Source organism: Felis catus, chromosome X (assembly GCF_018350175.1).
Source record: "Felis catus isolate Fca126 chromosome X, F.catus_Fca126_mat1.0, whole genome shotgun sequence".
NCBI lineage: Eukaryota > Metazoa > Chordata > Mammalia > Carnivora > Felidae > Felis > Felis catus.
In genome coordinates this window covers 100622914-100647964 of record NC_058386.1, presented here as the reverse complement: position 1 = coordinate 100647964, position 25051 = coordinate 100622914, and the positions used below count along the sequence as shown (strand labels likewise).

At 44.1% G+C, this 25051-nt stretch overlaps 1 protein-coding gene and 1 long non-coding RNA gene across 8 annotated transcripts in view; one reads left to right on the top strand and one right to left on the bottom strand.

Moving 5' to 3' along the window:
• GRIA3 (glutamate ionotropic receptor AMPA type subunit 3) overlaps positions 1–25051 on the bottom strand; it is a 266792-nt gene that overhangs the window by 89372 nt on the left and 152369 nt on the right. For all 7 annotated transcript variants that reach the window (XM_019824236.2, XM_023249377.2, XM_023249378.2 and 4 more), the window contains one exon: positions 12218–12271. In XM_019824236.2, coding sequence (XP_019679795.1) covers positions 12218–12271 — 54 coding nt within the window. The remainder of the gene's footprint in view (positions 1–12217; positions 12272–25051) is intronic.
• The window catches only part of LOC111558763, a 93811-nt gene that overhangs the window by 13895 nt on the left and 54865 nt on the right, over positions 1–25051 (top strand). The window contains exon 2 of the long non-coding RNA XR_002739902.2: positions 8639–8869. This is a non-coding gene — a long non-coding RNA (uncharacterized LOC111558763). The remainder of the gene's footprint in view (positions 1–8638; positions 8870–25051) is intronic.

Here is a 25051-nt window from a genome sequence, read left to right as displayed (position 1 = left end):
ACAGATTCTCACAAACCGAACGCAAAAATGTAAGCAATACCCACAGGGCCCCCTGTGTACCTCTCTAGCCACCATCCCTCCCCCCACTTCTTTTAATTCACCTTTCTTTATATTTTAGTGAACCAGCTTTTCCAGTTACTACTCATGGCCCCTTCTTTCTTCCTTTCAAAAGCGGGCCATGAGTCCATGGAGACTGCACAAAGAGCCAAGTAGTTTTTGCATCACTGGGAATCATTCCTCCTTTCTGATAATCAAAAAACCCCACCTTTTAAAAAAATTAACATTAACTTGTTGGGATGAGTTTTGTCCCAAAGTCCTCTTTCATGAAGGAACCTAAGACTGTTTTCTCCCCTTTGCTGCCCTCGCACCACGAACAGCCGAGAGACTTACTTTGTATGAAGTCTAGTAGAGGCCCCAACTGGGGCTGTCTCCCAACTCCCCAATCCCGCCCCATAACACATATACAAATAAAGAGCCTGGGACCAAATTTTAACAAATGGCTTTAATTCACTCACTGTGCCAAACCATATGTGTCAGTTAACAAGTTTTACACAAGAACATTGACCAGCTGCCCACCTGCCTGCCGGAGGGGCTGAAGAGTGGGCCCTCTCATGCTGTCCTGTGTCTTAAAAGCCTGGACGGGACAAGTGGAGCTCCTTTCCTTGAAAGAAGGGGGTTGAGAATGCTTCTGTCACCATCCTCGTCTTCAGGGCCGATGGCTACAACCTGCACTAAGAAGCAGTATCTCTTGCACCCCTCACGCTTTGATAAGTGTCACACTCCTGTTTTCCTAATATCCATAGCATGTTAAAATGGCAACACAGAATTAAAAGGGAAGGAGAGAGAAAGTATCCCAGCACTCTCACATCTGTCCTAAGGCGTAAGAGTCAGTCCTTCAGTCTGGTTACGCACCATACAACTTCTTTCCAGAAAGATGTTCCCTCACTCTCCTTTTCTTGGCAGGGATACTAAAAGGAGTGGTCCAGCTCAAATTTACCTCACCAGTCATGCCCACTTCCTCCCGGAAGGCTTCATTCTGTCACGTATGCCCCATGTATTCCTGCTTGGGTATCTTCCTCTCCAGTAAACATATTATACTTTGAAAACATCTCCATAGGCATACTCTGCACCCCTCTTTCTGCCACACATCAACCATGCCATTGTGGACCTAGAAGTTTCTCAGTCAACCCATGTTTTATGACAAACATGCCTGGAAATGAGTTCTGGTGCACCTCAGACTGGAATCAGCCTTGCTGTCCTTGTGGGATGAACTGCATCCACAGCAACACAAATCAAGCCAGGGGAAGGTCACCTCAAGCTGTTCTGGTGGCCAGACTTACATGACACTGGCCCCTACCGATTGCCCCGAAGCCTCATCCATCCGTATGGGCAGAAAGTACTAACACAGACAAAATGGGGAGAAGAGAAGTATAGTAGAAACAGAAAGGAGGTAACAGGTATTTAGGGAGATGAGACATCCTGTTGCTTAAGGCTAAGAGTTGGCTGTCTTCTGGTCGCCCTCTGTTTCGTTTGTGTACATTTTGCTTGTTTGTAATGTCTTAGATTCTACAGCCTGAATGTCTCCCCGGTGTCCAGCATTTAGATGCAGCAGCCCACGTCCTTGAGGTTGAGACAATCAAGGCTAGATTCTCCCTAAACTCTCTGAAAGGACGTGAACACAGCAGAGCTCACCAACAAGTATCAAGGAAGAAGAGGAAAAGGGAAAAGAGGTGAATGGTACAGAGGGGGCTATAGAGAAAGCGGCTCTGCCTAATAGGCATAAGTCATTGACCCTATCATCTTATTTCTAAAACTCTTTTTTAAAAAAGAATTTTCGGGGCACCTGGGTGGCTCAGTCGGTTGAGCGTCCGACTTCGGCTCAGGTCATGATCTCACGGTCTGTGGGTTCAAGCCCCGCGTCAGGCTCTGTGCTGACAGCTCAGAGCCTGGAGCCTGTTTCCAATCCTGTGTCTCCCTCTCTCTCTGCCCCTCCCCCACTCTCACTTTGTCTCACTCTGTCTCTCAAAAATAAATAAATATAAAAAAAATTAAAAAAAAAGAATTTTCTGGGGCACTTGGGTGGTTCAATCAGTTGAGCGTCCGACTCTTGGTTTTGGCTCAGGTCATGATCTCACGGTTTGCGGGATTGAGCCCCGTTTTGGGCTCTGTGCTCACAGCCCAGAGCCTGCTTGGGATTCTCTCTCCCCTCTCTGTCTGCCCCTCCCCTGTTCTCTCTCTCTCTCTCTCTCTTTCAAAATACATAAACTTAAGAAAAGGAATTTTCTTTTTGTATCAGATATTGCTAAATTCCATGGTTCAAATGGCCGCTAACAGTCTTAGCTTCCTTGTCCCCAAGATTATAAAAATTAAAATAGTTAGATTTTTCTTTTTGAAATGGCAACACACCCACCTCAAGTTTGGAAATAAATGCCAAGTACCTCTAAATCCTTTATAAAAGACTAATGTAAAAGAAATGACCACTACACAGGTAAAATAGGTAAACAGATAAAATAAAACAGTGAAGATCGATGGGCATAAGAAGGGAGTTAGGAGAGAGCTGTTGGCTGGAGAGCAGAAAGTGCCTGGCTCTTGGCTGCCCTTCCATTTCTGCTCAATCGTTTTAACACATGTTCTGTTTTCTTTCACATATTTCTATTGTAGTTGTAGACAAGCACAGTCCACGATGCTTTGAAAATTGAGGCCTGACTCCCCTCAAATCCTCAGCAAAGACACTATTTCATAGGGATTTGAATAACTAGATGTGATGATGAGGTCCTCTGATTTTTGCTTAGACTGGACTTAACGACTTCTAGTGCTGCTTGTACCCTATCGGTTCTGTTTGGTTAAAATTGTTGTTGTTGTTTTTGGCGAATTGCCTTTTCCTTTGGTTGGCCAAAAACAGTGTGCAGAGAGAGAGATGAAAGGAGATGAGGAAAGGCAGAGAAAGACTGGAGGCAATCATAGTGCTCACAGATAGGATGAGTTGAAACTCTACTTTCTCAGTTTCAATGGTTTAGCCATCCGCGCAGTTGACTACTTGCCTCTGTGTAACTAACATTGGCAGTGTTTGTTAGAAATATGGATGTTGTCTCCAGGAGTTAGTCCTTTGAGAGGGAAACTACTCATTTGGATTCGTTAAGTTCTGGTGTTATTTCCTCAATGTATCACTTCTTGACCACGTCACATCTGTCTGATCCAGATGTACCGTTGCCCGCATCTGAATGCAACTTTATAAAACCAACTGTGACTTTTGTGTCTATGCAGTTCATCTGGGGACTTGTAAGCCACCCTTGTCTTATTCTCCAAGGCCATCTTTTATACAGATACTGGTTATACAATTGACATCCAAACACAGATTGTCCCGATTTGAGAATAGCCAGACAAGTCAGTCTTGCAAAGATTCAAATGACTTTAGTATTATCCTGTCTCCCTTGATTTATACATACTGTAATTCAGTTTCCTTCTGGCCGTATGGATAATGGAGAGTTGCAAATAAATATATTCAAAGCTTCCTTTTAGAGCACTTGTTTTCCAGATATGATGTGCAGATTTCCTTCACATAATACTATTCTTAGGGTACATTTTGTACAGAAAGGAAAACAGAGACAAGATAAGTTGGATGACTTTCATTGAGTTGATGGCAGATTATGGGTGAGAAATGGGAAAGGTGGCGTGCCTGTAGGGAAGATAAAAGCAATAGAATGAGGATTGGGAGGCTGCCGAGGGCAAGTATCTATCTCATGATTTGGATGAAGGCTGGCTCTGTCTTTAGTGTTATTTGAATCGTTCATGCGGGTGATGCTTCAACAGGGAAATGCACAGTGATCGTGGTAACTCAAGTTATCAGGTTGCTAATGAGAAGCACAAGTCTTTTTCTAGGAGCAGGTCCATTCCCCCGGGAGGGTGTTGTGTGTGGAGTTAAAGATGACACCACATAAATTAGCACTTGATTATAGGTTGCTTTGTATTGTTCACTTGCATTTTATTCTCTAATCCAATCAACATACTTTGAAACCTTTTAAGTGCTATCCATTGGTAAAATGGCGAGCCATATCAAACTTGCCCTGACCTCATGGCACTTTAGTCCAGTGAGAATTATTAGTATGAATATACAAATAATTACAAGTTGATATAAGTGCTATTTGTGGGAAAAATAGCCACTGATCTTTTTATTAATAGTTATATGGAGGTATAATTTAAATACCATAAAATCCATCCATTTGACACTGAATTATTTAAGGCAAAAATCAGATCATGCCCCACCCCCCACTTGAAATTCTTCAGTGGTTTTTTGTCACTGTTGAAAAAAGCTAAAACTCTTTAACCAGGCTTACCAGCCTTACATAATCTGGAACTCACTCTGCTCTAGCCAAAATTGCCTTCTGACAGTTCGGAGAAGGTATCAAGCTCTTTTCTGCCTCAGGGCCTTGACACATGCTGTTCCCTATGCATGACATGAACTTCCCCTGATTCTTCATATAACTGGATCTTTCTTACAATTTGGATCATTGTTTCAAAGTCACCTTTTCTTTTTAAAAAAAAAATGTTTACTCATTTTGAAAGAGAGAGAGAGAGAGAGAGAGGGCATGCGTACATGAGCAGGGGAGGGGCAGAGAGAGAGGGCAAGACAGAATCCCAAGCAGGATCCATGCTGTCAGCGCAGAGCCTGACACGGGGCTCGATCCCATGGACCATGAGATCATGACCTGAGCCGAAATCAAGAGTTGGACGCTTAACTGACTGAGCCACCCAGGTGCCCCCCAAGTCACCTTTCTGAAAGACCTTTTCTGGCCATGCTATGCAGAGTTTTGATTCTTGATACTCTGCCTTCTCTTCATTCTCTCTCCTACTACCTGTTATATCTCCGGGCTAATTATCATAAGCTGTACAAGTTTTGTCTGTGCATTATGACTACAAGGTTCTTAAGGACACTACCCTCTGTCTTCCTTGCAGGGGAGCGAACAAGGTATTGGGCATACAAGTGATACAGAGGAAGAAGAACTTACTATAAAGATCTTTAGAGCAGTATTGCCCGAAGTATATGTGGATTGGTGCTGGTCTGCTGTTTGTTGGCAGTCAGAGATGAAAACAGGGAAGAACTAGAAAGCAAGCCTTTATAAACCTTTATAGCAGTTTGACAGGGTGATATTATGGCTATTAAATGTAACACTTATATTTTATCTATCTTGTTTTGTTTATTTCATGTTTTTAGTAATTTACTTTTGTCGCACTTTTGTTGATCTGTGAAGATTTGGGGGAAAAAACTGGCCCTTCTTCACAGGTAGTTTGAGAAGCACTGTTTTAGAGGACATGATCTGAGAGAGCTTGGGAAAGAAAACAGAATTCTTTCCATTTACCTTACTAGAACATTGGGTAGAGAGTGTCTTTCCTTGTTAATTTCAGGCAGGAAAAAAAGAGAAAGAGAGAGAGAGAAGGAGAAAGGGATGGGTGATTACGGTTGGGGCATTTTTAGACAGGGAGAATGAGAGTCTCAAAGTTGGCAACTTTAAGTTGACAAGAGACTGTGGATTTCTAAATGCCCGGTAGGAAGTTGGACCCCAGCCCAGTCCCCAATTCCTCATTCCCTTGGTGCTTTGCTGTATCCTATCTCCATTTGGAGAAGAAAGTGAATCCTCTGCCACCAGAGAAGCTGTGTACCCAGGGGAGGTGACTGGGTTCCTGGCGTTTGGGACCAGTGGGGATTTTTCCCTTAAATCCCACCTCCTTTGCTTGTCAAGCCAGGCTCCAGCCCAGTGAGCTCTGTGTTTACATGCCCCCTGCTGAGGTGTCATTGTATACAACATGTGGCTTTGAGCATTTGAATTTTTTTTTTTTTTTTGTAGAACATAAAAATAGGAGAACAAAGGAAGGGAAAGAGTAGAGAACAAAACCAGAAAACCCGGAAGGGGAAGGGAGAAGAAGGGAACAGTTGTTATTGGCAAGCAAAACCCATGACCCCCATCTCACTCAAACTTGTTTTCTCTCTAAACAAAGTGGCCCCTTCTCTGTTTCAGGTAACTTCCAGGGCTCAGTAAGCTGCAGAGTTCACTTCTTCAAGCTTAGGTTACAGCTGGTTGCCTCTTTTGGGTTCTGTTTTATGAATGGTGCTTTTGTTTGAGTAAAAATTTGAAAAAACTAGATGTAAGCTAGTGCCCTTCACCCCCACCATTATTTCCTGGCATATTAATAATGTGAATGGGGCAGATGGGAGGGAAAGAGAAAAGAGGGAGCAAGAGCAAGAAGGGATATGAGAGAGCAGGAGAGAAAGGAGAGAGAGAGAGAGAGAGAGAGAGAGAAGGACAAGGGATTGTGGCAGGAGAGAAGAGAGTGATCGACAGATAGAATTGGTACCTGCTAAGATGCATTTCAAAATGGCCTTTGGACAGGTTTCAAACCCAGATGCGCAAGGCTGTCCTTGGTTTTTGAGCCTTTTTGTCTGTAATCACTTTACTCTCGTAAGTGTATAGTTTGTATTTCATTCATATGCATTTATATCTTTGCCAGTGTTCTTCCGTGACCTTTGTGGGGCTAGCCTTTTGTCTCACTGAGATGCTCGAGTGGGTCAAATGGGAGGAGCAAGGTGCTCTGTCAGGAGTCTGAACAACCCACGTTGGAGCCTAGCTTGACAATGGATTAGCTCTGAGGCTTTGGGCAAGTCATGTATTTTTTTCAGAGCCATTTTCCTGATGTCTAAAAGGTTTGGGGAGGTAAATAGGTCAGTCTCTCCTCATGGGAGTTCTGAGTAAATTTTGTAAGAAGTCTATAGAAAATAGCTGGCACAGGGGCGCCTGGGTGGCTCAGTTGGTTAAGCGTCCGACTTCGGCTCAGGTCATGATCTCATGGTCCGTGAGTTCGAGCCCTGCGTCGGGCTCTGTGCTGACAGCTCAGAGCCTGGAGCCTGCTTCAGATTCTGTGTCTCCCTCGCTCTCTGCCCCTCCCCCGCTCGTGCTCTGTCTCTCTCTGTCTCAAAAATAAATAAACATTAAAAAAAAAAGAAAATAGCTGGCACAGCAGAGAAAAGTGTAAGATATGTTAGCTTCCTTCCCTTTGCTGCCCTAGCACGATGACCTCCTTGATGGACTGCTCATGCGGCCCTCTACCGGTGGCAGCTGACATGACCTAGCTTCCACCTGCAGGGTCAACAACAGTCTCCCACTCTGGGGTCAGTCTTGACCTAGGCAGGGAAACTGCTGGATCTTCTAAAAGTGGTTAACTGGTACAGCACTGAATGAGTCCACTATGGCTCATGTTCTTCCCTGGCACCTCAAATCTTGGGTTTTTTTTTTTTTGGTCTTATTTTGGGGGCTGGGTGCTGAACATCTGTCGCTGGACCATCTCAACCCAGATCCAATTCACTTTGTGTCAACTGCGAGTTGGTTTGGATTGATCCTTCAGATCCTCAGTCATGTTTAGAACTTAGGGAAAGGGTACTCATACCTTCTTGGCTTCTGCCCACCTGAAATGATTTTAAGTCTGCTTATGACTTTATACTCCTAACAGGGCTCCGGTTTTGTTCTCCCATTTGTATCCTCAGTGTTGTCCTAGCTGCTGTGCCTATACTCTTGCTCCTGGCCTTCTCCGGTCCCAACTGACCCTCCACGAGGGAAGAGATGTAGAGCCGGAAATGATCTCGGAGTGTTTCCCAAATTGTAGTCATTGATATACCACCTTTATGGTTTTTTGCCATATAGGGAGATCATCTGAGCCACAATTTACCTAATATTTTTCTTTACGTTGACTAAATTCTTTAACTTAAATATCTACTTTACCCTCATTCTAAGGAATGGTATTTATAAAATCACAGACTTGAGATGGTAGTTATCGTTCTGCAACACACATTTAGTATAAATTCAAAAGTAGTAATTTTAAGGGCTTTTGCTATGTACTTTCTTATGTACACTAGCTTGTGTCTAAGTAACAACTTGAGGAAATAGTGATCTGGTCTACCTCTCCATTCTACAGATCAGGAAACCTGCTTCCTAGCTCCGGGTCTAGTGCTTGTTTTCACTATGCCTGGGGTTGTTAGTCTGGGGACTAACAACACAGTTAGTCTGTGTTAGTCTGGGGACTGACACACAGTGACTCGACTATCATTGACACATATGAAAAAATTAAATCACAATACACACATGCCTGGGAATGCGGCGTAAAGGATCCCGATCCAGGGGCTCCGTCGGTTAAGCATCCGACTCTTAATTTCAGCTCAGGTCATGATCTCACGGTTTATGGGATCAAGCCCCATGTGAAGCTCTGCACTGACAGTGAGGAGCCTGCTTGGGATTCTCTCTCTCCCCCCATCTCTCTCTGCCCCTTCCCTGCTCTATCTCTCAAAATAAACATTTTTTTTAAAAAAAAAATACCTTGCCATGAAAGAGAGACAGGTTGCCTCACTGACAGATTGTATACATGCTGTTTACCTCTAGTACTAAAGCGGAAAAACATTACCACCTTAGAGTCCTGGAAGAGAAGACAACAATTAATTATGGAACAATCCCTAAAAAATGGCATCAGCAACTGATACAGAATTTGTAAGAGACTTTCCTGCTCTCTCCTCATTGGGATGTCCACTTCTGGGCCTGTGTGTCCACCGGGTCCCATCTCTGCCTGTGATTCTAATAGAATCTTTTGCTTCTTCCAGGGACTTCAACAAGCTAAAACTTTCTACAGCTTGTTTGTCTGCTCTGACACGTACACCCTGACCTGTGAAAGGCCTGTGTTGAAGCATTCATGGACTATCCACGGCTTCTCAGTTTAGGATTACCACTGGGGAAAGTCCACGTAACAGCACAAAGAAGTCTTTGCCAGACAGTTGGAGTTCCATGGCAGAGGGCATACAGGGGCTCTGAGTGGCTGATTCCAGAAAGCTTAGGTAAGTGCTGTGACTGTTTTTGACTTTGCATTTGTAGAAGAAGGCAGTGGTCCTGCACTGTTGTTATACCAAGATCCAGATTAGACTTTGTTCCCCTGTGCATGTGTTCTCAGCTTTCATCCAGCTGGCTCATTTTGAAAGGAAGCATCTAAGCTCCACTTACCCTTTTTTGACCATCTAAGTAACTTCTAAATAGTCTTGGTGTGTATGTGTGTGTGTGTGTGTGTGTGTGCATGTGTGCACGCAAGTGTGTGTGCGTGTGCATGCATGCACGTACGTGTGTGTGTGTGTGTGTGTGTGTGTGTGTGTGTATGTGTATCTGTCTGTCTTTGGTGGAGGTGTTTGGAGGTATTTTTATCTGCTTTAAAAAGCCTGGAAACCATGGTGGGATAATCTATCTCATTTTTATCAGAAACTAACAACAGTTCCCATCTCTATTGCCCATAGGCAATTTGCTATAGAGTACAGGGACTCATGGAAACATGGCTGAATTCAAATGAAAAGTAGGTCACTAGAGAAAATGGAGTGGCAGCTCAAAGTGTGGTGAGTGAGTTCATGTTTTCCCTAGGCAGACTGACATGACGCTATGTATTTTTTTTTTTCAACGTTTATTTATTTTTGGGACAGAGAGAGACAGAGCATGAACGGGGGAGGGGCAGAGAGAGAGGGAGACACAGAATCCGAAACAGGCTCCAGGCTCTGAGCCATCAGGCCAGAGCCCGACGCGGGGCTCGAACTCACGGACCGCGAGATCGTGACCTGGCTGAAGTCGGACGCTTAACCGACTGCGCCACCCAGGCGCCCCATGACGCTATGTATTAACGTCCTTTCTGAAGGAAGACCACTTGTTCTCGTAGTCGGCTTCCACCCGATGTCTCAGGATTCTGAGTCCTGGTTAGGCGTTCAGCTAACCATTCTTCTCCCCAAACCTGTCCTAATGATTCTCTCTTGCAGTTCTGTCACTCCATAGGCTTTCATTTCTGTCAGGTCTGGGTCTCAGGTTGAAACCAAAGCTCATCTGAAGGATTGTTGGTAGGAAACAAGGAGGCCCGGTTACAATTCTAGAATGGGGAAGGTCTTTACATATCATCTGGTCACTGATGTGCATGGCTCGGATCTCCCTTTCAGATGGAACCTGGCTCGAGGAGTTGAGTTAGCTGACAGCCTCCAGTTTCAGGATCTGCCTCAGCTTTCAGGAGGGAGGTATGTGCTTCCTGGGCAGCTGCCAGCCAATGGCTGAGCAAGGCAGTGGTGCAGTGGCTCATGGGCTCGGGGCAGCACGCGGTTCTTGGCACTGGAGCTCCCGGTTGTGCTGGCCAAGACTTTCCGGAACTGTACCGCCGTCTGAAGCTCTTCTCATCAACCTTCCTTCCTTTCCCTCTCCTTTGCTGAGATCGGAAACTCTTCCTTCTCACTGGTGACCCTCTCCCTTTTATTTCGCACAGGCGTCACTCGCAGTAAAGGTCTTGCACTTCTAATTGTATCTTAGCATCTGCTTCCAAGGGACCCAACCAATACAGCAATGAACTCCCCACTCCTGTCTGAGTTTTACAGTAAAGGGAACTGAGGTCCCAAGGAGGTGACTTACCCAAGATCCCACAGCTAGTTAGTAGCAAAGTCAGTACGACAGCCCAAACCTTCTGACCTCTAGTTCAATGCTCTTTCCCAAACTTCAGCAGTCCACGCACCACAGCCACGTATACAAAAGCCAGATTTTGCTATGTGTGCATCCCCCGTGCTCTTGTTTACATGACACATTTGACACATTAAGAAATTAATTCGTTTGTCAGTAAATCCCTACTTTAGCCCTGTATGAAACAATAATATCCATGACATTTGGCTTTTGATGTGCTACTTTTATATTTTTCTAGCACATATCGAATAACACATGGCCATTATAATAAAAAAGTTTGTGTGTGCACTACTTAAACTCATCTCATACGCTGTCAGTGATGGGTGAACCCTGGCGTGTATAAGGCCAGACAGAAGGAAAAGGGAGAGGGAGGGAGGGTGGGAGGGAGGCAGGCAGGAAGGAAGGAAGGAAGGAGAGCAAAATACTTATTGATGAGAAAGAAATGGTAAAATCCCATCAATAACTGCCTCAGGTGCCTTGCTGGGACATCTGTGTTTCCTGCCAGGGCCTGGCCTAACTTCCAATGAGTCAGCAAACAGCCTTTACTTTTTGGTTGCCCCAAAAAACAAATTGAATGCATTCACATGTAAATGAAGAATCAAGATTTCTCCTCCTAAAAGAGTCAATTCATTTGTCCCCCGAATGGTCTGAAGTGCTCCACTTTGAGCAATTTATTGGAGAAGATGCACACTACATTTCAAGGCAGTAGCTCTAATCTTCCTCTTATAAAGTGTTTCAATGAACCCACTTCCTAAGAAAGAGGTTTAAGTAACATTTCCTTTCTCGTTTAAAAAATATTAATTATCAGAAACAAAATAAGATTTTTTCTTTGATTTAAGAAATCTAAGAGCATAATCATAATAATCTTTCACCTTTGTTGCTATTCTTTTGGTGCAAGAGCTTTATAATCATCATCATTCTGTTGTGCTAATGAAACAAAATCGGGGTTAGAACCCATGTTATGTAATAATTTAATAGATTCTTAGTATCATAGTGATTATTTAACAATTCTCTTTCATTGCATGGAGATGGTATTATTCAGAACCTCTGCTAAACAGACATTACTGATTCAGAGGCCATTTTGTTAATTCCTAAACCAATTGGCTTTTTGGAGAAAGAACTATAAACTAACCTAATGAAATGGTAGCTTCTAGAATAGCACAAATTTTAAAGGCATGGGAAACATGAAGGAAAAGATTCAAGTTGTGTCTTTTTAGAAGTATAAAGGGGGCCGTACAGGCTTTGACAGGCTCCCTTGATGTTCTGTTCAGACCTACTTCTGGCATCTGGTTTGAAAAGATCTGGTAGGGGTCTGCTTCTGGAAAGACAAATCCAGTACTGATGGACACATGTACTTGGGTTAATTGGAGAAAGAGTCTGCTTCCTGTGTCCCCTGTCTCTCGTGTTATATTTCAAACCTGGGTAAAATGGTTTACATTTCAAATCCAAATTGAATCTAAGAATAATTGGTGAGGAATCATGTCAAATTACTATGTTTTAAATGAGGAGAGACTATCAGCTTCACAGTTGAAACAGAGACAGCGTAATTGAAAACAAGGCTATTGCATTCAGGGTTTGGTATTTACTGACTCATTTCTTCAAGTGTCTACAGAACACGTTAGTTTCTTCATGTATTTCTTTTTTGGATGATCGCAGACGACACAAACTAAATAGAATATATTGCCTTGGGAAACAAAAACTCTGCTTGTTCTTACCAGGTTAGCAAGCATGTAGTGATAACCTCTTGAATGTTTTCCCAGGATCACAACCTGCAGAAGAAATAAGAAATCCTGTTTATTTAAGAAGGGCATTTTCAATTACCCAATCAATGGGAAATGCAACAATCAATCAATGGGCTAGAGCAAATTGCTTTTTTTTTTTTTAATTTTTTTAACGTTTTATTTATTTTTGAGACAGAGAGAGACAGAGCATGAATGGGGGAGGGGCAGAGAGAGAGGGAGACACAGAATCGGAAGCAGGCTCCAGGCTCTGAGCCATCAGCCCAGAGCCCGACGCGGGGCTCGAACTCACGGACCGCAAGATCGTGACCTGAGCTGAAGTCGGACGCTTAACCGACTGAGCCACCCAGGCGCTCCTCAAATTGCTTTTAAGTGATCAACAAAGTGTCAGGTCTTTTACATACAGTAAAATCACAGTTAGCTGGAACAGAGTTCCTTCTGTACATTTCAATTTCAGGCAGAGAATACAGGAAGGATGGCTAATATTAAAGTTAAGAGTGCCAATGACGAGGGAGAAAAAGCTCTCTAAACTTCCAGGTCAGTTGCATCGTTGTCACTTAAAATAGATGGCAGAAGCGATGATGATCCTCCACCCATGAACTGGATTGTGTACTTAGCTGCTGAGACGGAAAATGGGCTGAACTTGGAATACAAATTAGAAAATAGAACGTACAGTCCATTTTTTTTGTTGTTATCTGGAATGCTTAGGGAATAGAACACGCGAGGAATGGGGTTAATGGGATTTTCAGGTTAATCGAGGTTGCTTTTGCCTATTGAAACTTTTCGAAAATGCTTACCTTCCTTTTCCTGCCTAATGTGAAAGATTTGTGACCATTTGTCCAGCTTTTGGTACTGAATGTGATGCCTTATGGGAGTGGGGGTGGGGTTTTCCCCCCGAGAGGACATTTGGAGATGCCTGGGGCATTTTTCGGAGTCACATCTGGAAGGGTATCTAGTGGGGAGAGGCCAGTGATGATGCTAAACATCCTACAGTGTGTGGCACAACCCCCCAAAACAAAGAATTATCTGGTAAAAAAGATGTCAGTAGGGCCGAGGTTGAGAAATCCTGCCTTGGGGTCATCATTCTTATGGTCATTTTCATGAGTAACGCTGTATTAATTCTAAGCCTTACAGTTTACCAAATGCATTTTTGTTCTCTCAAAATATATGAGTGGATTGAGTAATTTCCAACCAAATATATTGGTTGTCAGTCGGAAGTTTTTGACTAAATAGTTGATGTTAGCTTATTTCCAGATAGCTGAGATGAGCAAATTCTGGTTAATTGAGGATTTTGTAAAATGTCATTTTATTAAGTACTAGTATGTACAAAGTACTGTACCGAATACAGGGAGTGGGGACAAGGAGGGGGTGACACAGACGTGAAAGATACAACCAGAAGTGGAAAAAGGTTTTGTGCTAAGTCTGAGGCCGATACCACTTTACGAGCCCTCTTTAAGAAAAGCAGTACAAAATTACGAACAGTAAGGCCTTGGAAAGAACCCATGCGGGTAAGGCACAATTAAGCTTACGGTTCGTGTGAAGTTCCATCGTGGACACAGGTATCAAAGGGTTTAAAAACAGCTTGGGAAGACAACAAAGCTGCATACATGTCAAACCCGAACTATATGTGTCAAAGGCCACAGTAATAGTCAACACGGCCGCCCTTCATCGAGTGCCTAATATATGCCAGCCACTGTCCTGGGTGTTTTACATGTATTTAATCCCCAGAACAACTTAACAGATTAAATGTCATTAGTTTTATTTTACAGATGAGGAACCTCAGCTAGAGAGAGTTTAAGCAGCACGCCCAAGGCCACACAGCTCAGAAGCAGTAAAGCTGGGATTAGAACCTGGGTCTGTCTGCCTCTAGAACCCGTATTTTTGGTGGTACATTACACGGTTCCTTAATATGTGCTAGTTGTCAAATAGCAATACTGGTTCTATGTTCTTGGAGAAGAGGAAGAAAACGTATCTAAGGTCTGCTGGGATGGATCAGGAAGGCTTCCTGGAGAAGATAAGTTTTAAGCTGGCCCAGAGGAGTGGAACCACATGTATGTATGTTTGTTTGTTTAAAGTTTATTTATTTATTTTGAGAGAGGGCAGAGAGGGAGAGAGAGAGAGAGAGAGAGAGAATCCCAAGCACAGAGCCCATGCTGTCAGCACAGAGCCTGATGCAGGGCTCGGTCCCATAAACCATGAGATCGTGACCTGAGCCAAATCAAGAGTTGGACGCTTAACCGACTGAGATACCCACGCACCCGAGAACCACATATTTAAATATCATGCTGGCATTAGAAGCTCTCCATGCATTTCAAGGGCTGAGAGAGAAAGAGAGAGAGAGAGAGGGAGAGAGAGAGAGAGAGAGAGAGAGAGAGAGAGAGAGAGAGGGTGAGAGAGAGAGAGGGTGAGAGAGAGAGAAAGAGAAGGCTGTTTTCGATTAATTTAAAATATGAGCCACATTTCTGACTGATTATTTATGGAGGAAATGAAAGGTTAATGAATGTCTTGAGGAAGTGATTTCTCACGCTGCCATGACACAAAATGAGCTGTTAGGTATCTGCTGGGATGTATTCTTCAGTGTCCGCTTTTGAGAAACATCCTTACTAGTGACATTTGTTAACTTTTGATGGCAAGTTGGGGCCATACATTTGTTGAATTTTTAATTCACTGACAACCCTCAACATAATAAAATCAGAGGGTTTTGAATTCCGCCAGAAAAATGAGCAAGATTCCTAAGGACATCTAGCAGAGAGAGCTTAGGGCAATAAAGCAGCAAGCCCAAAGGAAATGGCGTCTTGGTCACCAGAGGAAGGGCTTAGTGTCCTTTTGAGCAGAGGGAAGGTGAAGGGATCCATAGCAGTATTGGTGTTGTGAGCAAAGCCCCGAATGCGAACCCAGGAGTCCAACCTTGTCACGTACTCACTGTTTGCTTGTGGGCAAATCACTCAGCTTACCCCAGTCTCCATGTCCTTATCTGTCATCTGGGGCAATGAACCTGACGCTTCCTGTCTCAGCAGTGCAGTCAAGATCAAACTGAAGAACACGTACGGAAATGGTCAGGACGTGCCTCATGGAACCACGTGAGGTTAAACAACCGTGGGAGGGAGTCATTCCCTGACACGTTGTGTTTTGGGTTCAGAAAACCCTGAGGCTATTGGAATATCTGCCTTGGTCCCTGCCCAGAGGGTCTGTCCAAAAGAAAGTCACTTATTTGAAGATAACTGTCTCACATCATCACCTTCGAAAGCTTAGCTTATGCTGTAAGAGATGGGAAAGTTATGTAAGGAGAGGAACCTTTTTGTGTCACAGAGCTGCCGCCTCGAAGGCCATAATTATTTCCTCAGCCTTACTTTCAGTGCCTTCTTAACTCTTACTTGACACCCGGTTCTGAACAATCTTGGTTTTTCCGTTCATGGTGAATGAGAAGCTGTCAGTCAGAAGGGGTGTGTGGAGAGGGAGGGAGTATTAGAAAGAGGTATGTGAGCAGCAGAGGAAGCGACAGACTGGTTTAGAGGCGCAGCAGACAACATCGTATGGTGTGATCATAGATGTTCGTTGTGAATGCCTGAGTCATCGGGGTATGGTCTGTCGGCATTGGTAACTTCTGCTGAAAAAACCCACAATACATGTTGTGGGAGGTTGCCATCAGAAATGGTCAAAGTCCCAGTCCTTAAAAGGGTACACTCCACTCTCTCGAATTCTTACTTACACGAGGCAGCAGCGATCCTCCTGATGTGAGCTAAGTGAGGCCTTGCTGTGAAAAGTGTCAGGTTTTGCTCTCCGTCTTTCCCTTTTTTGAATTTTTGGTGCAGGGCTTGTGGGAGTGCGGGTGGGGTGGGAGGGTTGCGTGTGATAGCATGCACAAAAGAACTAGTTAATGGGAGTGATTCTTGTTCAGTTAGTCCTCAATCTTTATTCTTTCCCTCTGCTATAGACGAACAAGGCATACATTGTACCCTTAGTTATTTAATGACTCTGCTAACCAAGAGAATATTCAACTTGGCTTTTACAGTAATTATAATAGCTCGTTCTGAATTCGTTTCAGAACTTCAAGTATAAAAGCTGTCTTAATGGTCTACTTTGAAATTTAAGGAGGAACTTCCAAGTTCCCAAATCCATGAGCGGTATTCACTGTGCCTTTAGAAGATCTGTTGGAGATGATGGGTGGCTAGATATGACGGCGGATACGATAAATGTAATAAGGAGAAGCGCATGAAGTGTAGATAAAATTCATTGTCTTAAGGACAGTTATTTTTATCCTCACAAATAGGACCTGAAAGAAAATAATGCCACGATCCCATTTCGTCGAAACTTAAACCACAGTTTCATTTGCAGATAAAAACAGCTCTCACATACTAACTCACTGAGTCGTGCATACAGCGTTGCATTAAATTAGTTGTTAAAGCAGTCAGTGAATCATGGTCTACCTATTTGGGGGAAGTGTTCCCTTATTGACTCCCCCATCCACTTATCCAGGAAATTGGAGGCTGGGTTTCACCGAATAGTTAAAAATAATTCAGAAATCGTTCGGTTGGTTTTCTATGGAGGAGGCCATTTCTTTTCCAGTCTAATGCTCAATCTACACATTTTCATAATTTTAGAAATTTGAAATGAAATTGCTCCATAAGACTATTTGAGAAAGGCCCACACACCCTTTGGGAGCAGAAGCATCTGTTTTTCTATGCTCACATTAAAAAAAAATATATGTGTGTGTGTGGAAAAGTGTCTATGATTTGTTCCCCTTAGATCCATCTGGTATGTAGACCTAAGTATCTCCATGTTTGGATTTTCTGCATCAGTGCCAAAAAAGGATCTATGTATAAAGATCGATCTTGCTTTGGGTACAGAACATGCCTTCCCACTCACCTTAATCTGCTCCTCTTTGATTTAGGTACCCTGAGAACATTTGGGGGGCTGGGGAGAGAAATGGGGGAGGTTTCCAGTTTTAATTCACCAGACTCACCTCTTGTACAGGTATTTTCTCTCTCAGGAACAAAACACTCTCCTTGTGTTCAAAGGGAAAACATTTTTTTCAACATTCCCCCTCCCTTTCCTGCTTCCTCAGTTATAAAAAGATACTGTTGTCCTATGGCAACCTATCTAATTTCAGCCGTATTGGGAGTTAAATAGTGGTATGCTACAAAAAATCAGCCTTAGAATATGCCACACTGCCCAGAAGAAATCTTCCATCAGATATGATAAAAGGCGTTCATTTTCTTGAATGAAAACCCCAAGCTACTAAATTGCTTTAGTCTTAGTGTATACATACCAGAAGTCAATTCCGTTAGAATTATTTTGTAATAATCTCAATCTGCACACACATGCTCTCCTCTAACGGAAAGACAGTGCTTCATGTTGCGGTCATCTGACTTGAATAAATGTGCTGGATTAGTGAGGCGGAGAAGAGCCAATCACCCATCCCAAAGTTAGCCCAATGGCGGTGGGGCTGGGGGTGGCGCTGATGGAGAAAGAGAGGCTAAAGCTTTTCATAAAGAAGGAAAATGGGAGTACAACCGAGAAATCTCATCAGTGTTTATGCTGTCTACTGGGGAAGCTTATGCAGAGAGAAGGCAATTGAATAAAGCATCAAATAACACGCTAGGATGTGAGGATTAGAGGGCAAGGATTTCACCAAAGAACACGTCTTTGGGAAGTTTCACTTCCCAGACGTTAATAGTGCATTCACTATGACTGAATGGAATATGTGGAAGATTTAATGCTGAGCAGCAGGGCAGGCAAAGACAATGTGCAAATGAGAGGCAATACATGGCCACAAGCGAGTCAAAGGAGCAACAGGTTATTCCTGCTCCTGTGGATAAGGGGCCATTTCAGTGCATGCTGACCTTGGTGGGAACACCTCACTGTGTTAACCCAAACACAGTATTTCTCAAATTTCGTTCCTTCACAGACTTCCTTCCATTTGTGTCCTATCCACATACCACAATACTATTATTTACTTAATATTTACCTTCATAGCTACTCCTTTTCTTAAATTTAGCCGTGTCTAAAGCCTTAATATCCATGAAACTACATACAAGAAAATAAATACAGCTGTATAAAAATAAAATACATTTATCGAGACCTCACTGAAAATCCTACAGTATACCACAAGGGGCGGTGGGAAATACTGCCTTAAAGCCTTGTCACGTCTTTAGGGAAGAGAATGTAGATCATGTCTCCCTGTCCTGATAAAATAAGGTTAATTTGCCTTACGGTTCAAACATGGAGCATCCTTATCTACTTTCAAAGGTTCATGAGTTTTGTAAGAGAGCACGATGGGCAGTGTTTTGGGGGTAACAAATAATGCCTGGGACTGGGTACAAGTGACAAATCTGGAAACTTACAAAAACATTTCTCAAGTCAATTTACATGTACTGCCTCACGTGCGGGAAGTCCAGCAGCTTTGATGGGTTAGAGTCCTTTGTCATGGGGTCAGTAACTAATATTCAAACATCGGGACCTTTCCACCAGAACTTCCTGTAAAATGATGTATTTCCAAACACTGTGCCTTTTCCTGGAGTACCTCATCTGGAAGACCTTTCACAGTACCCTATTTATATTTGGAAATATTCTAGATGTTTCTTCAGGTAGAGGTAGGGTGATTCTAACTAGTATTTAACCTAGAATAATACAGCAAAAAGGACCTTAGTTTCTCTTCAACATAGCCATATGTATGACTTTTGTAGTCTCCCTGCATTTGTATTGGGTACCCTTCCAAATTATTTTAAACAATACATTTTTTATTAAAAATTAAAAAAAAATGTTTATTTTTTTTTGAGAGAGAGACAGAGCACGAGTAGAGGAAGGGCAGAGAGAGAGAGGGAAACACAGAATCCGAAGCAGGCTCCAGGCTCTGAGCTGTCCGCGCAGAGCCTGACGCGGGGCTCAAACTCCTGAACCTGGAGATCACGACCTGAGCCGAAGTTGGACGCTTAACCGACTGAGCCACCCAGGTGCCCCTAAACAATACATTTTTAAACAACAGTGTTCTTCATGTATTCTTTAAAATTTACTGTCCATTATTTTATGTTCACACTTACAACTTGGGCTTTCATATTTACAACTTTATTCTAAATGTCAAATGGTATCTTTTTTTTCTTTTCTCTGTAGATTTTGTAAAATAGTTTGGGCCCAAAGCACTATAATCCTGAATGTCTAAGACCTACTTGACGGACTATACAGGTGGTGAGCAGAGGGCTTGAGAATGCCAGTGGACCCGCTCCTTATATTTTTTCTTCATTACTTGGATTAAAAAGAAAAAAAAAAGGAATGGCAACATGTGGCATACAGCCAAGCAGTTGCTCAAATATGTGTTGTTTCCAACCACAACCATGACTACAACCACGACCACGACCATGACCACGACCATGACCACGACCACGACCACCTGGGGCTAGGTGGAGTAGTGTAGGACTTACTTCATTCACCAACGAGTCACCCTCTCCCACCTTTAGGTATCAATCAGGATCAACGACTCTAGTATCACACCTAAAATGACACCTTATAGCGTTTATACTTCTCTTTATAGATGTGATCTCAATCACCCTTGAAGCTTGGAATAAATCGGTATTTATTAATGGTGATGTACTAGAAAGAGCCAGATGGTTCTGGATTCAAATCCTGCCATTTACTCGTTAGCTCCATTACAGTGTGCAAAACTGAACCTTGGATAGTCGGGTAGAGTATTGGAAACCCAGGGTCAGCCCGGAATGATGGAGCCTCCATGTTGGGAGGGGAGAGAAAGGAACGTTTGGTGTGGGGATATAGAGAATGAGATGTCCTCCTTACAACCCCCTGAGGGCTCCTCTGTGGATGTATCTTCTGTTTGTGCAATGCTTCCAGCATTCAACACCCTAGTCTGTGAGATTTTCTGATTGCTGAAGGAAGTGAGTGGACAAGTTTATATTTTCAAATAAAAGTAAATTATCTCTTAGAAACCCAGTATATTCTGGGGCCTTTGTTTTCTTAGGATAGTTGCTTACTTGGCAAGTTTCTCCCTCTTCTAAGACCCATGTCACTGAAGTGTCTGTCAGTTTCGAAATGGATGACAAATGATAGAGGCTTAGGTCATGGTAGGCCAAACAGAATTCTCCTAATTTGCAAATGTTCTGTTTGGGTTTTCACTCTTTTTTTTTTGTTTGTTTGTTTAAGTTTATTTAGTTTGAGAGAGAGCATGTGCCACTGGGGGAGGGGCAGAGAGAGAGGGAAAGAGAGAGAATCCCAAGCAGGTTCTGCACTATCAGTGAGGAGCCTAATGTAGGGCTTGAACTCATGAGCCATGAGATCATGACCTGAGCTGAAATCCAGAGTAGGACGTTCACCCACCTGAGCCAGCCGGGCACCCTGGTCTTTCACTCTTGCTATTTGCATTCAGCATTATGTTCCCCACTCTGATAGCTTATCCACCTTTGTGGTCCCACTGACATGACGACAGTTCAAGCACTCTAGGCAGAATTACAGACTTTCAGCCCAAAACAGGGCTCCTGAAAGCTGATTATTAAATATTCAAGAATTTCATGAGCCAGTTATTAAACCACTGGTAGCTTGAAATCGGCCATGGTAGTAGTATTTACACACTAGAAATCAGCCAACACTACAAATCAAGGCTTTTCCCCCTTGAGAGCCAGTTTACTCAGAAGGAATATGGATCAAGGTCCCTAGTGGATGGAAGAGCTGCCTCTCTTCACATTTCATTCACCTCTTCTTTTTATTATTTTTTTAAATGTTTAGTTTTGAGAGAGAGAGAGAGAGAGAGAGAGAGAGAGAGAGAGAGAACGTGCACACACGTGCAAGTGGGGAGGGGCAGAGAGAGCGGAACAGAGGATCCAAAGCAGGCTCTGTGCTGACAACAGAGAGCCCGACACAGGGCTCGAATTCACGAGCCGTGAGATCACGACCCGGTCTGAAGTCAGACGCTTAACCCAGACGCCGCCACTCACCTCTTCTTCTAATGAACATTTGTTGAGTGCCTGCTCTGTGCCAATCCTGGGGGGAGGCAGACACTGGGGAGACAGAGGTCACCAAAACCTGGTCCCTGGCCTAGAGGATCTCAACACCAGAGTAGGAAAAACTGCCCAGTTGACAGACAATTACAACCCAGTGGGAGAAACACGAGAGCAGAAATATGTACGTGGTACAGTGAGGAGAGAATGATGAACTCATAACCCACTTGAGATAGAAAGTACTTTATCTCCAACTAAAGACCTAAAGAATTTTTTCCCGTGGTTTTTATAAGTGGGAACCTGACAAACAGGTGACTTAAAGGGAATGCTATTTTGAAAACGGAGAGATGTATTTCAGAGGGCCATTTCTCTTGATTTCAGGAGAGCCTTGCTGTTTTCCAGTGCTTACCCACTAGAGGAAAGATTTTTATTTAGACCAAGATAGGCATTTGTTGTGATGGCAGCCGGGGCTGGCTCCAATGAGACGTCGTGAATGAAATGATTGCTTGGAAAGGCTAAGTTAGAAGGGGGATAAGTGGTTATATGGTAAACAGAATGGGATCTGCCAGATTTACCAGTTACAGGCTGTGTAACCTTAGGCGAGTTACTCAACCTCTGAAACTCAGTTTTCCATGTAAAACAGAGAACATAATAGTTAATAGGTAGTAGAGTAAGGTGGTCAAGAATGCAGGGTAGACTGCCTGGTTTAGAGTCCCTACTTTGCCCTTTATTATTTTTTTAATGTTTATTTTTGAGAGACAGATTGTGCAAGTGGGGGAGGGAGAGAGAGGAGGGGACAGAGGATCTGAAGTGGCTTCTGCACTCACAGCGGCGAGTCTGATGTGGGGCTCGAACCCATGAACAGTGAGCTCACGACCTGAGCTGAAGTCGGATGGTCAACTGACTGAGCTACCCAGGTACCCCCTACTTTGCCCTTTAATAGCTGTGTAGATTTGAGCAATTAACTCTCTGTGTTTCAGTATCCTCATCTGTAAAACAGGTCTGTCATTAGTGCCTACATCATAGAATTGCAGCAAGGAATAAATGAAATAACGCATCTATAGTTCTTAACATAGTGCCTGTTGCTTATCCTATATTAATGGATTCCCTTCCTTATTCCTATTGCAATGGCCTCTCCCTCCATTCTTTGCCACAGAAATCACATCTATCCTACAAAACAGATGAACATAAGGGAAGGGAAGCGAAAATAATATAAAAACGGGAGGGGGACAAAACAGAAGAGACTCTTAAATATGGAGAACACACTGAGGGTTACTGGAGGGGTCGTGGGAGGGGGGATGGGCTAAACGGGTAAGGGGAATTAAGGAGTCCAGTCCTGAAATCCTTGTTGTGCTATATGCTAACTAACTTGGATGTAAATTAAAAAAATAAAGTAAAGTAAAAAAAAAAGAAATCACATCTATCCTTCAAGGCCCAGTTCATATGCAGCCACTTCTACGAAGGCTTCCCTGATTTCATGTCCCTCACTCTCAAAATGTACAGAAGTGGCTTCCTGCTGCCCTGGGGTAAAGGATATGGAGAGGCATCAGGATTTGGTGCAGAGCGGGTACTGGGGCCACTGATCAGGATAGCACTGGGTTGGAGGTGCAAGGAAGGAGTTGAGGTTTGGGTGCAGAGTTCAGGCATTTGAGTCGAGCGTGAAAACAGGACGGGAAGCTGGGGGTAAAACAACAACACGGTAACCAGCACCGCGGCCCTGCACCGCCCCCCTCCTCTCGTGCCCCCAACGCTGATCAGGAACAGGAATCCAAGGCACATTGAAACCACGGTTGAGAAGATGTGTGTGGGGAGCTGGAGGGGGTGGGGCAGGGTTCTGCCCAGAGACAAAGAAGCACAGGACAACTGAACTAGTCCTGTGTAGCCACCACAGTGTTTCTACCACAGGCGAGAATGGGGGTTGGGAGAGGGTCTCCGCTCTGCATGGTAGGCAGTTGCCCAGGACACTCGGGCCACCCCACCCTGACAGTAACAACTGGTCCTTGGCGTTATCCACCTTCATTTCCAGAGCAGGGAGGCAGAGCTATTCTGGGCTTTCCTCACTTGAATCCGCCGAGGCCCTGGGGGACAGAGAGAACACCAGGGACAGGATCCACATTCCCCGGAGGCCCAGGCTACAGGAATGTCGTAGGATGGTCGTTCTCAAAGTGTGTGCTGTGTGGATCATCTGGAGAGCCTGTGAAGAGGCAGGTCCCTCAGCACCTCTGCAGAGAATCTGCTTCAGAAGGTCTGGGTTAGGGCCAGGGAGTCTGCCTTTTAGCCACCCCCCCCCCCATCCTGTTGCACAATGAAATCTAAGAAGTACCTTTCCATATGATAATAAGTGCGCTCGGAAAAGCTAAAAGCAGGATCCTCGGTGATGGGATTCTCAGGAAAGGGGATTAAGAAGGGACACGGTGGGCTTGTGGCGTGCTCCCTTGGGATGTTTCCACGGGGAGGGAAAGGGGGCGGCCCGAGGGCACTCGCTCAGACTCCTAGAACACGAGCCAAAACGGGGGGGGGGGTCTTTGAAAGACTCTTGTTTTAGACGGGACAGCACCGGAGGCAGACCCTGAGACAAAGACTTGAGGGCCAGCAGTTGCGATTCCAGAAAGTGCTGGTAGGGGAGTGAGGAAATGAGACAGCAAAGGGAAAGCAGCCAATCCATATGTTGCTTCCCTCTCTCCCATCCCCTAGGTCTTCGCTCACGTACCCCACAGCACGTAGCCCCAGGGCATGGCACCAACATGATGGTCACTAAATGCTTCTAAGAGGCAGGGAAGGCTGGCTCCTGCAGAGGATGAGGCCTTTTAGACTAGACTTTGAATGATGGGGGGCAGGGGGCTGTTGCTGGCAGACAGAAGGGAAAAGGGGATCCCGGTGAGAGGATGCCGACGAAGGCCTGGTGGTGGGAAGTGACAGAAGACAAACATAAGCTAACATTTCATCTTCCCTGTCAGGAAACTGAGGCCCAGAGAAATCGGGTAACTCGCCCGAGGCCTCACAGGCAGAAAGTGATGGAGCCTGGAGTCAGAGTCAGATCCGCCCAACTCCCAGGCCCAGTCACCGAGCGGCAGCAGCTCTACTAATAATTACTGATCATAAGAACTATTATTCAACAAAGACTGAGTGCCTCCTGTTATTATGTATTATTACCTAAGTGGGGAGCAGTTATGGCCTGAATCTTTGGAAACTCTCTTTTGTTGCGGGGCATCCTGGGAATTTCCCTTTGGTTTCCCCTAATTATTTCTCAAAGCTTCAGGCCTGGTTCATATGATCATGACTCCAATTTTCGATTCCCTATCAGCGTACGACATGGGTTGCCATTGTCTAATCACAAGCTGCGCTTGTGATGAACGCCGGATAATCAGAACAAAAGCACAGGAAAAATAATTAGGGAAGCAAAGGGAAGAGGCTCAGAGCCTTGAATAAGAGACTGTGTGAAGGTTTCTAGGACTCAGTCCCTGAAGCTCTGACAATGTATTTTGATCCTTGTCTGAATGCAAATGAATGACTCCATCAAATCATAGGCAGTCTGTCACCGTGCAGGTTATTCGGCTAGTCAATTAAAAGTCTGAGCGAGCCGGTGCCTGTCTGCACTGGGCTCTGAAGATAACCAGACCTGTGTCCTGACCAGGCAAGTTAATTTAAAATAAGTGACCTCAATTGGGTAATGGCTGCAAGTTCAAATTCAAGAATCGCTGTAATTAGTCCCAGATGGATCTTAATTGTTCTTTCAGGAAACAGAGTGGGGAAGGGACAAAGAAAAATGCACAAGCCCAAAGTAAAGGTTATTGGCCACACCTTTGAAAGCCAGGGGAGCTTATCGGGGCAGGGCATAGGTACTGTGGTATAACGAGAGTTTCATTGC